The sequence below is a fragment of the Micromys minutus genome (assembly GCF_963924665.1).
Source record: "Micromys minutus genome assembly, chromosome: 3".
In the NCBI taxonomy this organism is placed as follows: domain Eukaryota; kingdom Metazoa; phylum Chordata; class Mammalia; order Rodentia; family Muridae; genus Micromys; species Micromys minutus.
Genome location: NC_137972.1, coordinates 37,943,831 through 37,957,937, shown reverse-complemented (window position 1 = coordinate 37,957,937; position 14,107 = coordinate 37,943,831). Strand labels below are relative to the sequence as shown.

Here is a 14,107-nt window from a genome sequence, read left to right as displayed (position 1 = left end):
CTCTGAAAAGAAGGACGAGGAGGAGAAGGGGGGAGAGGAGGGGGAGGAGGAGGAGGAGGGGGAAGAGGAAAGAAAGAAAGAGGGGGGGGGAGGGAGGGAGGGAGAGAGGGAGAGAGGGAGGGAGGGAGGGAGGGAGGGAGGGAGGAAGGAAGGAAGGAAGGAAGGAAGGAAGGAAGGAAGGAAGGAAGGAAGGAAGGAAGGGAGAAAGAAAGAAAGAAAGAAAAGCAAATGAACAAACAAGCAGACAGACAGACAGACAGACAGACAGACCGACAGACAGAATGAGACATGAGCCCTGCAAGGTAGAACATATCCATACTCCCATCTAATGAGGGTTTGAGGCAGAAAGAATGCTTTGCTTTGGGAGTGGGAGACTAACTTGCCTAGCATACTGAGCCTTTGACTCAAACTTTTAATTAATTAATTAGTTAGTTATTTAATTATGACTCCATAAAGTTATATACATCTTATTATTAATATAACTATGTTGTCTTTTTTTTTATTTCAGTTTTTTAAGACAGGGTCTCACAACTGGCTCGCCCTGGCTGACCTTGAACTCACAGAGCTTCATGTGCCTCTTCCTCCTGAAGGATGAAATTAAAGGTGTGTGCCACTATGCCCAGTTTAATGTAGGTTTGAAACAAAAATTGAGTTGAACTGAATGAACTTCCCTCTGAGTCACATGGCCAAGGATTCTAAACCAAGAAACTTTTAGAAAACACATGCCTACAAACTCACCCATGTATGTCCACTAGAGTTTCTTGAGGCCATTACCAAACTTTGCTGTATGTTTTCAATCCTTGCAGAGATTTAAAACATCCTGATGTCTAGGGTATACAGCAGGAAAATCTAACCAGATGGTGGCAGAAGTGAAAAGCCAGGAATTATCTCATATATAATGATGATTCTGAAGTAAGATAAAATTTGAAGGCTACTGCTTCAGGACAAAAGTAAAGTTTGCTAATGTCTCTACTATAAATTAGTAACTTAATTATAGTAACCACTATAGATGATTTTAAATCTCTAGGACTTAGTTACCATGCAAAGATTCTTGGTAATAATAACCTGCAAAATGCTTCTTAGTACAGAGCCAAAAGACAGACCCTGAGTGTTCAAGGCATGGGAAATGCATGACTCAGGAAAATGAATAAATAAATAAAGGTCAGGTTCTATTTCCAAATTCCTTGTAAAGGTTGCTTTTGAGACACCGACCACTTAGCCTAACCAAGAATTGCCAGTTTGGACACTGAAATCACAGCTCACGAAGCAAAAATGAATGTTTACACCCAACACACTTGGGTGCTTCCATTTTGGTAAACCACAAACCACCCTCCATTTATAACCTTAGCTTGAATTTCAAGAGAAAACTCAGAAATTTACAGTCATCTGAATTTAAGGGTGTGGTCCTAGACCCTTAGGTAGATGGCCCAACCTATTTCATAGGCCAACAGAAAGAAGCCTCTCTGCAGTGCAAGAGGCAGCAGGTGATCTAGTCACGGTATACAATTTAGAAAGTTGAAGACTCTCCTGTTTTTTCCTCGTTTGGGTGTGAAAAAGTTTACGTTAGCAAAAACAAGTGGAGCACTTGGGGGCAGTAAGTTACAGTGAATTTGTGACCCACAAGAGCAGTTCAGCAAAGTCTGACTGACCTTATGGCACATGTAGGATCCACCCTTCTTCACTCGGTCTTTCCCAGAAGCCGGGCCTTTCTATGGATGAAGAGAACAATCATTTGTTAGTCTGGACAACATAAATGTTCCTCACAGAATGGAAAGGAGTCCATTTTGTCAGAAGAAGTCATCCCATGGCTACCCAGACTCTCCATGTGTTTCTGTCCTGGATACTGTATACAGTATCTCACACACTTCTGAATACCCGTGACCCTGACTACAGAAAGCTATCTACCTCTAATCTCCCAATTTCGTGTTTTGCCTAAGTGCCGATAAACTGCTTGGCAGCATCCGCTGCCTCATTGCCCTGACATTCAGATTTACCCTTATTTTCACCGACCTATTCACTCAGAGAGCAAGAGTGAGTTATGCCGTTGCTGGTTAATAATTGCTTTGTGCATCATCCACGTTTCCCTTACACAGTTTCAGAACCATGTAACTGTCAATGTAATTCAGAAACAGAATACCGCTTTCTTTACAAATAGAATAACATACTTTAGATATAGTGCCATTGGGAACAAGGCACTGTTGTAAATGTTTTGTATTAATTCTTATACCATCAATAACCCCTTTGGAAGAAGGAAAATGAAGAATGGAGATTCACACCCAGGCTTTGCTCCAGGATCAGTGCTCTGAAGCACTCTGCCTTAGTTCCCCTTAGAAACCAGAAAGGCAGGACGCTGGAGAGAGCCTAATGCTGGCAAGAAGAACAGTAAAGAGATCAAAGACCCAGACAGAGCAGCCAAAAGGTATGTCTGTTTCCTCTAGAAAGAAGTTCTAATAAAAGGGCAGCAGAGATGAAAATCCTGGCTTCAGCTGCCAAGATAAAAGCCTCAACATCAAGTATGCTCTCCAAAAGGCATGTAGGAAGCGCCAAGAAACTCCCATAAGCCAGAGCTGGGGAGTGAGGGTGGGAATGATTTGTTTTTCCTTTGTTGTTCAAAAAGACAACTAATCACACAGCCATCTGCTCTGTTTACTGAAAATAAGAGAAGCCCCGGCACAATTCTCCTCCTGGCTTTATTTTCCCATTTCTAGCTAAAAACATATTTGTCAAACACTATTGATTAAAAGACGAAAGGTAAAAGGACTATGGCCGTCCCACCCTCAAAGAGGGGCAACACACTATCATGACAGAGTTGTCAAGGCGGACAGCAGGGCAGGTTTCTTCCAGAATATTTTAGACACTGTCACTCAGTCCCAGGATCTACATAATTCCTTTCCAAGTTCAGGGTATACCTACAGCCCTGAACACTTAAGATACATTGATAATATTATTATTATAATTGACATGCTGAAAATGTAAAGTCCACCAGTGAAAAGAAAGGTTCGAACCACAGCTTTCTCTTACATCAGAATCCTGGGGTGAGTTTATCAATGTATAAAAGGAAAAGAGGGGGCTGGAGAGATGCTCAGCTGTTAAAAGCACTGGCTACTCTTCCAGAGGACTCAGGTTCAATTCACAGCACCCACAAGGCAGTTCACAACTATCTGTAACCTCAGTCTCAGGGGACGAGGGCCCTTCTTCTGGCCTCTGTGGGCACTAATTGCACATGGTACACCAGGCAAAACATTCATACACATAAAAGAAGCTGGGAAAGGGTAAGGCATCAATCAAGAATTCACTTGAAGCATATATAATTATATACATATAATGACCATATCTCTTAAGACTGTTTTTTTTTTTTTTTTCTTTCTGCTTGAGAATCCTTGCATTTGCTGCTTTGGGAGGTTCTCCACATTCTGTCAGACCAGAGGATAATGCCAATTCAGTTCTCAAAACAACTATCATAGCATGTGCTAGAATATAAGATTAACTTTGTCATGTCAAAATACATGTAAGAAGTGGGTCATTCACCAACAGGAAAATGTGAAAACTAAAGTTCCCTCTGCTACTCCAATGACCTAAAGTTGCAGCTGGAAAATATGTCACTCTTCAAGGTGTTGCAGAACCACTTCAAGAACCACTGCAGGCTAAGCCAACACATTCCTGAACCTAGACAACGGCTCCGCTACTTGCTATATATGAGACTATTTTTGCTATGAAGCAAGACATAGGATTAGGTACAACTGTTTGAAATGGTTACCACATTGCCAAAAAGGCAGGAACGTTACTAAGTGAACATGGTGTCTAAAACAGTGACCCTAAAAACTCATGTCCAACTAGCCTTAAAAGGTACTAATTTGGGTGGGTAAGATGACTCAGGAGTTATGGGGCAATATTGTCACAAAACTTTTATGATCTAATTTAAATCCACAAGACTTACATGAAGGAAGGAGAGAACTGACTCGTGCAAGTTGACCTCTGACTTCCTGATACACACTGGGACACAGATGTGCACACACATAAACACACAAACAAAAGAAATAAGAGGGTTAGTGATGATATCTACCGTTCTCTCTATCTTTAGCCTACTGCTGAAGACACCACTCATTTTGGGTGCAGTACATAGAGAAATCGACCTTAAAGTGACCAGTAAACTTTCTTCTGGATGGCTAGCCTCCACAGTAACAGAGGTGCTATCAAGACTGCTTGGGGAAAGAAGCATCACTACCTAGTGCAAAAACATGAATGCTACAACACTGATGTGCTGGTAAGACATGCCCATTAGCCTAACAGTGAGTTAATGGTTATGGGAGTAAGCAACTGCGTTCTGACTGGATATGAGCCCAGCTCCATAGGAAGAATTTTATACCTGCCATAAATCCATTACTGAGAAAACCACAGGCCTTAAGGGAAGCCTATTGATTTTGTTCTGCTAAGTGACCTTACTGTCACACTGTCTTCTAAATATTTATGTTTACACATATGGATTTATGTTCTTCTCATCTTTGGTCAGAGCAGATTCTTATAAGACCCATAACTGGTGAAGGTTCAAAGGATGAATAACTCTGTGAGTGTGTCATTATTAACAGCTTGCCAACATCCAAGGCTCACGAGATGCCATAGAGGAGGGATGGAAAGAAGCAAGAGCTGGCAGTGAGCAGGAGAGCTATAAGGCGCTGACCGCCGGGCAGGACGGGGTTGTTGTGTGTGTCCGCTCAGTTTCACAGGATCAAGTCATCAAAATCCCACAGCAGATCAGAAAGAGCTCTCAGGGCCCACTGTGCCTCAAAGAATTAAAAGTATTATTTAAAACTTCTACCCTTTCTAGACACATACTAAAGTTCTTGGATAAAAATCACACAGCACTTGGAAATATAGTATTTATAACTATATGTTAGAATAATATATAAAGTACAATATATTTATTTTAAAATAACATAAAGGTGTTTGATTAAACTAGACTGGATAATTATTAAAATAGAGAAGCTTTACAATGTGTTGCCTCAGCTCTACTCAACTTTATTCCCAGAATTCTGTTCCTTCTGACTTTCAGTTAAGGTGAACTACATGAGACATGTCCTAGAAGGCTGGAAGGACAAAAGAGGAACAGGAGCTGTAGTGTTTTCATGATCAGAACACAGACATAAGGAGACCAAGCTGGTCTACAGCGGCTGCTACCTCTCTCAACCATCCATCTACCCGTCAGCCTCCAGGGCGGGCTGTGTGCTCTGGCTCAGGGATGAAGGGCATGTGAATAGAAATCCACATTTTCAGAGCTGACAGCAGCTCGAAAGACTGGCAGTTTCAGTCTTTCTTCATGAAGTTCACATGACGACCCTAAGTGCCAGCTTTCCTCTGCTCTTCCCAACTAGCTGTGCATCTTTCTTTTCCAGCTGTGTTCTCAGAGATCTCAAGAACCCACACTACACTTGAAGAAAAACACTACTTCATAACACACTACACATATGTATGACGGTGTCAAAATTAAATTCAAAATAGCATTATATTTTATTAAACTCAAAACAGCATTATAGCCACTTAATATAATTTTTAAAACTCAGTAATAAATTTATTTTGTACATGTAGATGTACACACAGACACACACTTACTAATGTATTGGTTGGCTCCATCTCTGAATGAACCATACTGACAGAGTTAACAGTCTGAGCCATGAGATCTCTGTTCTCGTTTATATCTGAATATTATAAAAACAAGAAACTTAAAAGTAGAATGTGGGCAGGGCAGGAAAGATCAGGCAGCTTACAACCACTACAGACTTAACTTTTCAACCATAATGGAAATCAGAGCCTAACAGAAAAGCTAGAAGCAGTGGGGAACAAGATGCAAGTTGTTTGAAATTAGATAATGTCTTTGATATCAACCATACCATGTCATACAGGCATACCTGCAATATGAGCTTTTTAGCCTCTAAGAAACTAAAAAGAGGGACCATGAAACTATTCAAAATTTCAAAGACTCTTCTAAATGGGCTCATAGATCTCTCCATAAAATATCTGCTCAGCTAACTCAGACAGATGCCTAGAAGCCTGTGTTCTTCCTACTCACTGATACCATGTCTCATCAGCCTCCCAGGAACGTTTATTCTCTCTACCTAACACATCTGGTTCCAGCTGTTCATTAAACTCAAGATTCACCTCAAATGTTATCTCAGGATGAAAACCATGGGCTCAATCAACTTAGGTTCAAATCCTGCTCCTGACACTGAATGGGCCTTTGGGATAGTTATGCAACCCCTCTATGCCCTCAGGTTCCTCCTTTAAAAATCAGAAATAATAACGGCACTAGCTTCTCTGGACAGATGTAGGGACTGAAGAAGATAAAGTGTAGGGGTCATTAAACAAATGACAGGAGATCTGTGTCATGCTAATGTTACTACTTCGTATTATTAATTTATAACTAACTCAGATTTCCCAAAGGTGCTCATGAACTTAATAGCCCTGGGAGTGTATAACTTCACATTCAAACCCACAGAGACCACTTGATCTAGTTTGTCTAATGCTCAATTCCCAAGTGGAGTTTTCCAAGTCCTAATAAAATTCATGGTATGTTAATAACCCTTGTAGACTAAATTCAGACTGTTTTATCCTATAATAAAATTGCCATAGCTAAAGCACCATCATGCAGTACAGTCAGTCTGATTCAATTATGGCATCAGACTTCAACTGATGTTTTCACCACTGATACCTGTGGGTCAAAGATAGAAGAGTAAATGTCACTTCGATAGACAGTGAAAAAAATCCAAAAATATTCACCTTCATTCAAAGGTCTTTCTACTAGACTAATTCAAATCATATCCCAGCAACAGAGATAAAAACTAAAATTCATAATTTTCTATTGGACAAAGGAAGCTATTTTTTACTTTTAAAAATATTTAAAGAGCAATTTTGCGATTATCTCAAAATATCTCCCAATCATGGGAGATAATCTGAATTCCCCCCTTTTATCCCTACATCCAAGTAGTCCAATTAGCTTTACCTCCAAAGGAGAGTTCCAAGGAATGGCAGCTCATCATCTCCATGGCAACCTCTCTGATTCAAACGACCATCATCTGTCAGCAGAACCAACTACAATAGGCTACTAACAGGCCTTTATAGCATTCAAAATGCTACCTGGTGGGAGCCCAATAATATTTGTAGAATAGATAAAAGGTTGGCATTATGAAAAAAGGAAAAAAATGGAATATATGATATATAATTCCATTTATCTAAAGCTAAACTGTACGAGATAATCTGTGCTTTCTAGAAAGAGGATCACACATCGCTGAGGCATGAGATCCAGAAAAGGTTACAAGGTTGCACACGGTGACTGCTACAGTCACTATTCTGATCTGGATTATTTCATGGACAATTACCAAACTGGATTAAAATGAACACTTCAAATATATGCAGTTTATTACATATCAGTATCAATTACACCAAGATAATGCTGAGGAGTACTTATTTATTCGCTTGTTTTGAACCTGGGTCTCACAGAATAGACCTGGCTGGCCTGGAACTCCCTATCTAGACCAGGATGCCTCAAATTCATAGAGATCTGCCTGCCTCTGCATTCCAAGTCCTGGGAGGTATACATGCCCAGCCACAGTTGAGGTTTTGGAGCAAAAACAGAAACATATAGTGCTAAAGTCAGGGTAAAAAGAATAAGCCATTTTCAGTAAAATACAAAATCTGAAGCATTTACTGCAGGGGTCTCTTCAAACACACGGCTAACAGACCTCTGTGCCTCCTACACATCACTAGGGACAAGAAGGAACACACATGGAGCTAGCAGTCAGCTGTGAGCTGATGGTGAAGCTTACTATTGAGATCAGGAGCCCAGCAGAGGGTGTGTTTCTACTTTTCCATGTGGGAGTTTTCTATAAATAAAAACATTTTTTAAAGTCAAAGAACACAAACATTTAAACTAAAATAAATAAAAAGAAAGTGTGTCTTCTAGAACCCCAAATGCTAGTCATCAAAGATTTCCTTAGAAGTTTAAATGCAGAGGAATTTAGAGATTAAAGAGAGAGATTTTATTCTCTACAACCTTGAGAATTGCACTCAGTTGAGTGCTAAGAATTGAGTGCTAAGTTGCCCTTGCCCTGGTAAACTGGGTGATGGATTCCCTGGCACACTTGACATCTAGGCAAACCTTCCAGCTGGCAAATAACATGGACTCCTACAGGCAAGGTTCCAGCAGCCCAAAATTCAGGGCAACACAAAAGTCATCCTTAAAAAAAAAGTCATCCATTGCCTGCACACTAACATAGCAATAGAAGCATCATGTGGGTGACTAAGACACAGGCTCTGATCACTGTTCCTAAAAGAAGTTTCTTCAGTCTCGGCCACCATCTTCTTTACACAAAGCACCACTGTTGTAAGCCAGGATGTCTCAATATCCTGAGAGCTGGGGTGATGGTGTACACCATCATCACATCAGCTGTCCCCCCACGCCCTTTAAAGAAAGGCACTCTGCTTTCAAACATCCCAAAATGTAAAACAATCAAAGACCACTGACTGCTTTACATCACAATTACTGCAAGTACACTAACCTGTTTTATCCCTTGGTCCCCAATGATGACCCTGAAAGCAGGAAGTATTACTTTAAGGAGCTTGGAAGCTGGAGAGCAATGGAATGTGTGCCATGTTAGGCTCATGGCTACTGAGCAGAGGTCATGCAGTAGCCCACACTACCAGAACAACATGGAGGCTTCACACTTACCTCATCTCTAAGCAATCAACCATTCTATAGGTGTCTCAGAATCTCTTTCCGAGGTACAAAATAAAATGTCCCAATAATTCTTTTATGCTCACTGTTGACATGAAAAGGGATTTTAAGGCCAAGTACATAAAAGCATTACTGAAAATAAAGCTTTTTGAATTATGGGAAATGTGATTCATCCCCTAGGAAAGAATCAATGAAAAAGTTCTCAAGATGGGCATGGTGGTAAATTGCCTTTAACCTCAGGATTTGGAAGGCAGAGGCAGAAGGATCTCCGTGAGTTAGAAGCCAGCATGGTCTATATAGTGAGACTCTCTCTCAAAACAAGGAGTGGGGGGAAGGAGAGGGAGAAGGAGGGAGAGAGAAAAGGTACATAATTAGGTTTAAGTATTACATTGAAAGAGAAAAGAGGAAGTGATGTCATAGAAAGGTAGAAGGAAGTTCAAGTTAGAACCACAGCCTATCAGACACACAAACCAAATGGACAGCTTCCCGGTTCTCACACAGCAGAGAATCCTGCAGTGGCGAATTAGCCTGCTTGAGAAGTGAAGGAGAACAGTGTTTGCCTTAGTGCTGTTTGGTCTACTCGTGCTAGGTCAAAGAGGAAGAGAATGCGTGAAATTTCATTCAAGTTGCTCACACCAGGACGGACTGCTCTCCACTGTCTAAAGACCTACATTTTGCTTCTGGAATTATACATAAAATATGGTATTTAACATAAGAATTCTACTCACAGAATAAACAGCATATAAGTAAACCTAGACGTGGATACTTCTCATATACACAATATACCTAAGTACTCTTTTATGCTTTACATCTGTAAAAGAGCCGTTCACTGTAATAAGTTTAATTCTTATCGTTATTATAAGGTAACCACATGCTGTACTGTTTAAATAAAGAAATGTTTAAAAGACAAAATAGGAACTATTAGCAATCATGCCAGCACAGGCATGTGCAGGCACTCAGTCATTTGCCCCGTTTTTCAAATGAAGAATTAAGGATGAGACAAGATGAGAAGCTTCAAGGTCACAGGCTGGTAGGGAGCCAGAGTTCAAGGCTAAGCTGTCTGGCTCCACTCCGACACGTGTCCTGTGTGGGCTACCACATATAGCATCATATTTTTGCCACAAATGACTCAGCTGTTCCAGCTGAGGTACATACGCCTTCCTTTACAGAGTCTTTTCAGGAAAAGGCCAATAACTCATGGAGAACTGTGAGAAAACAGTTCTTGTTTTATTTTTAAGGACACTGATTTGACTCACCTGTTCCATGTCCCCATTGGGTTTATTTGGGGGTGGGGGTGAGAAAGGCTCACTATATCCCAGGCTAGCTTCAAACTTTTTATACATGAAAAACTAGAGTAATGGTTATGGGAATGAATGAACACACAGAGGCTGGGGGAAATCACCTGGCTTCCTTATTCTACGCCAGTGTCTGGGATGGGCATTTAGTCTTAAAACTAAGATCTTAATCTGTGGGGTCTCAGCTAATGCCAGGAGCTGCAGCTGGTGTTAGAACTCCCGAGCTAATGATCAGCCACTGGTGCTGGAGAACTGGTGTGGTAAAATAAAACAAACTTCACATCAGGAGAAAACACATGTACACGTTTGATGTCAGAAGTGGGATCAGAACCATGTGTGATGGCACAAGTCTGTAATAACAGCACAAAGACACAAGTAGGAGGGTTTCAAGCTTGGGGCCAGCCTGTTACACAAGTAAAGCAAGTTTGTAGCCACACAGGAATATATAATAAGACCCCTCCCCGTCAGCAAACAATAACAAGGAAAAGGAAAGGAAGAAGTGAGAGGAGAGAAAAGAAGAAGAAAAGGAACCGAGGCAGTGACAGCAGCTACAAGAGACAGAAGGAAACAAGACATACTAGCATTTGCCACCTCATTCTAACTGTATTTCTGGTAGCATAACGCAGGCCCCCTGACAGCATGGGCTCTGTTCTGTTCAGCACTTCACCATGAGAATTCACCAGCATCTGAGACTGGGAATATCAACAGACTTAATCATGTTTACTGACTCCATGGCGACCATTCTATACTTAAATGTCTGTGGAGTAACTGTTGGCTGGTGATTTGGGATTTGACAAACAAGGGGAGTAAAGATCAGAAACAAACAAACAGAGGATGGAAAGAAACACCTTAAAATCTTACTTCTACAAAAGCACAAAGTCAGTTTGGTCTTAAACACTGCAAAGTAACCAGAGACATCTGCAGGATGAGCTAGACAGAAGCCAGGGCAGAACCACAAGGACCCAGACCCGGGACCACAGAGCCCCGACCCTCACTCACTCTTGAGCTTGAGATTCTTCATTTGTTAATCTCTGTGCTTCAGAGAGGCCCTTGGAGGTCCTGCCTTCACCTGCATTCCATGGGAGCGTGTAGCTACGTCCTCAGATGGTGCCTTTACCACCCCACCTTGTACCACTGCCTCCAGAGGAGCCTTGTATCCATTCTTCCAAAGATGCAAGAAAAGCAACTACAATCTTCCTTCAGATGCCTCATTCAAGGGCTTCAATTTTGATGGGCTCTCTGCACTTCCACCAAGGAGGAAGAAAGAAAGAGTGCAGCCAGGCTCCAGGAAAATGGTTTAATGTTCCAAATGATCCAGTGGCACATACATACACACTCTGGCAAATGAGAGGTAATTTTAAAAATTAAGGATATGAAGAATCTAAGTGCTAAAAAACTAGTCAGCCTAAATACAGAGGCTTTTTTTCAGCCATTGCTGAAAGCAAACAAGTCACACAAGTTTCTGTACCATGCAAACTGCTTTTCCATTGTTCTGTGGACAGCGTCTCCTAAAGTGTTAGGTGTTTCTCCAAGCTCAGAAAACTGGATTGATTCTACACAACACATCCCTGTCTATCCAGTCCTAATCGGTCACACTACAGTATACAGAAATGAGTTTCTATCATTGTAAACAATATGCACACCTATTTTTAAAGATTTATTTTATTTATATGAGTACACTATAGCTGTCTTCAGACACACCGGAAGAGGGCACTGGATCCCACTACAGATAGTTGTAAGATACCATGTGGTTGCTGGGAATTGAACTCAAAGCCTTTGGAAAAGCAGTCGATGCTCCTAGCCACTGCACCATCTCTCCATCCCACAATGCATACATCTTAAAGAAAGGTGACTTCCAGTTGAACCCAAACTGAACCACAGAAATCACAGGGCACCAGCTACACTGGCTTAACAACCTGCTCCAAAGTCCGTCACTTCTACTTCTCAGAAAAACACTGTGAGAGCCCTGATCCTGCAACCAGGTCAGAGAGAGTTCTAAGCAGCCCTTAAAGCAGAAAGAATAAACGCTTCCTTTTCCTATCCTCATGCAACCTCAGTATTGTGCACGATACTTCATCAACAACCTAAGGGGGAATATAAAAATTAGTTTATACCAAATGGTATTTTAACTTCGACATCATTTTCAAAGAACTACTTCAAGATTTTGTTTGGACAGTCTGAAAGTGGATAAGAGCCAAGCACCGAGTGCTGTGAACTGGAGAGACACAGTATTTACTTCCTGTACTGGGTATGAAGTGGAGGCTGCCCACGGAAGAAGTGTTATTTATAACTGTATGCTACCAGATGGCATAGCTCCTCTCCATATCTCTAAAATGGTCCAGAAAAAAAAATCTCTTCCATGTATTAGATTTCAGAGTAAGGTGTATGCATTTAGCTTACAAATATTTCTTTTAAACTTTGATTACATTCAAAACACTAGTTATAATTAGCATTTATGGAGTGCGTACTACACACCAGCCCTTGCACTAAGCATTTTTTTTCATAGTACCATGGAAATCTCTCAATGGGTTGGAATAAAAGATAACTATTTCTTCATGTTTTCCAATTCCTCTTACTTACTCACTGTGTGTGCCTGTATAGGTGACCAGGTAATGACACAGCATAGGGTAGAGGCACCGTCTGAGGGCGTAGCTACACACTCCCTCCCATGGAATGCAGGTGAAGGCAGGACCTCCAAGGGCCTCTCTGAAGCACAGAGATTAACAAATGAAGAATCTCAAGCTCAAGACCGAGAGTGAGTGAGGGTCGGGGCTCTGTGGTCCCGGGTCTGGGTCCTTGTGGTTCTGCCCTGGCTTCTGTCTAGCTCATCCTGCAGATGTCTCTGGTTACTTTGCAGTGTGTTTAAGACCAAACTGACTTTGTGCTTTTGTGAAGTAAGATTTCTAAGTGATTCATTTCCATGACAGACATGGACATCAGAGGAAAAACTTCAAGAGTATTTTTTCCTTCCACAATGCAGAGATCGAACTCAGCAACCTGACCCTCTGAGCCATCTCATCAGCCCAAACTACTGTTTCTTCACTGGTAGACAAAGAAACTCGTCTCACTCTATTCAACTAGATAACAAAATCCAACTTTAAAACTAAATTCTTCCAACCATCACTTTATATTTCACCCCTACACATGATTAAATAGACACACATTCCTAAGTGCTTAGGTGTGTTCGTTTGGTTTTCAAACATCTGTACCTTCATGAATTAAAGAGGCTATGTCTACAAATGCCCAAAACTTTATACACAAATGTGACATGGGGAGATTTCTGATAAATATTGCTAAATAGATGAAAATACCAACATTCCTCAATATCTGGAATGAATTGGACCCAGAACCTTCTGAGGAACTCAAATCCACACCATTTCTGAAAAACACAACAGTGTTGGCATATAACATACATACCCTGCTGTGTAGTTGGCATCACCTCAGGATTACATATAATTCCTGATATATCACCGACATTACCCAAATCTCTATCATGCTACATTGTTTGAGAAATAAAAACAACAGAAGGTCTGGGCAGTTCTTGGTACAATTTCTCAGGTTAGTTAATGGAACCCTTGAATGCAGAACTTTTTGCTACCAAGTGCTACCTCCATGGATTCAGTGACGTGTGATGTACGTATACGTGCATTCAAAATGGGCCCACAGAGGCACATCAAAAAAAAAAAAAAAAAAAAAAATCACAGTAGAACCTGATGAAGAAGAAAAGATAATTTGACTGTTCTATTTTCTCATCAGGCTTTATTTCCAGAGCCTTGAGGGAAAGAACAAATGAGTCACAGTGTGGCAGAGGGATGACACTCCGTGTACGCTATGGGAATGGAATGACACGCTTGTTACATTATCATTCATTAACAAGTTAGGTGCCAGAGTCCAAACAACAACAATAAAAACCAACAATTTGCTACATCAGTAATTTTAATAACCTAACAGAAATAGATGGAGATGGTGGGAAGGCCAGGAATCCACTTTCAGAACTCAGAATCTTAGAAACTGTAGGCATATTTACCACCTCTCCTATGCTTTTGCAAAGAGGTACTACATGACACAGCAATTCATGCCTCCTAAA

The 14,107-nt window shown here is 41.0% G+C and overlaps 1 protein-coding gene across 2 annotated transcripts in view; it reads right to left on the bottom strand.

Moving 5' to 3' along the window:
- The window catches only part of SUMF1 (sulfatase modifying factor 1), a gene marked incomplete at its 5' end in the record, with an annotated part of 80,805 nt that overhangs the window by 8,543 nt on the left and 58,155 nt on the right, over window positions 1-14,107 (bottom strand). The window contains one exon of one of the 2 annotated variants that reach the window (XM_080914698.1): window positions 1,650-1,709. The exons of the other annotated variant lie outside the window; for it this stretch is intronic. Within the exon in view, the coding sequence (XP_080770824.1) occupies window positions 1,650-1,709 (60 nt within the window). The remainder of the gene's footprint in view (window positions 1-1,649; window positions 1,710-14,107) is intronic. 2 annotated transcript variants of the gene reach the window in all.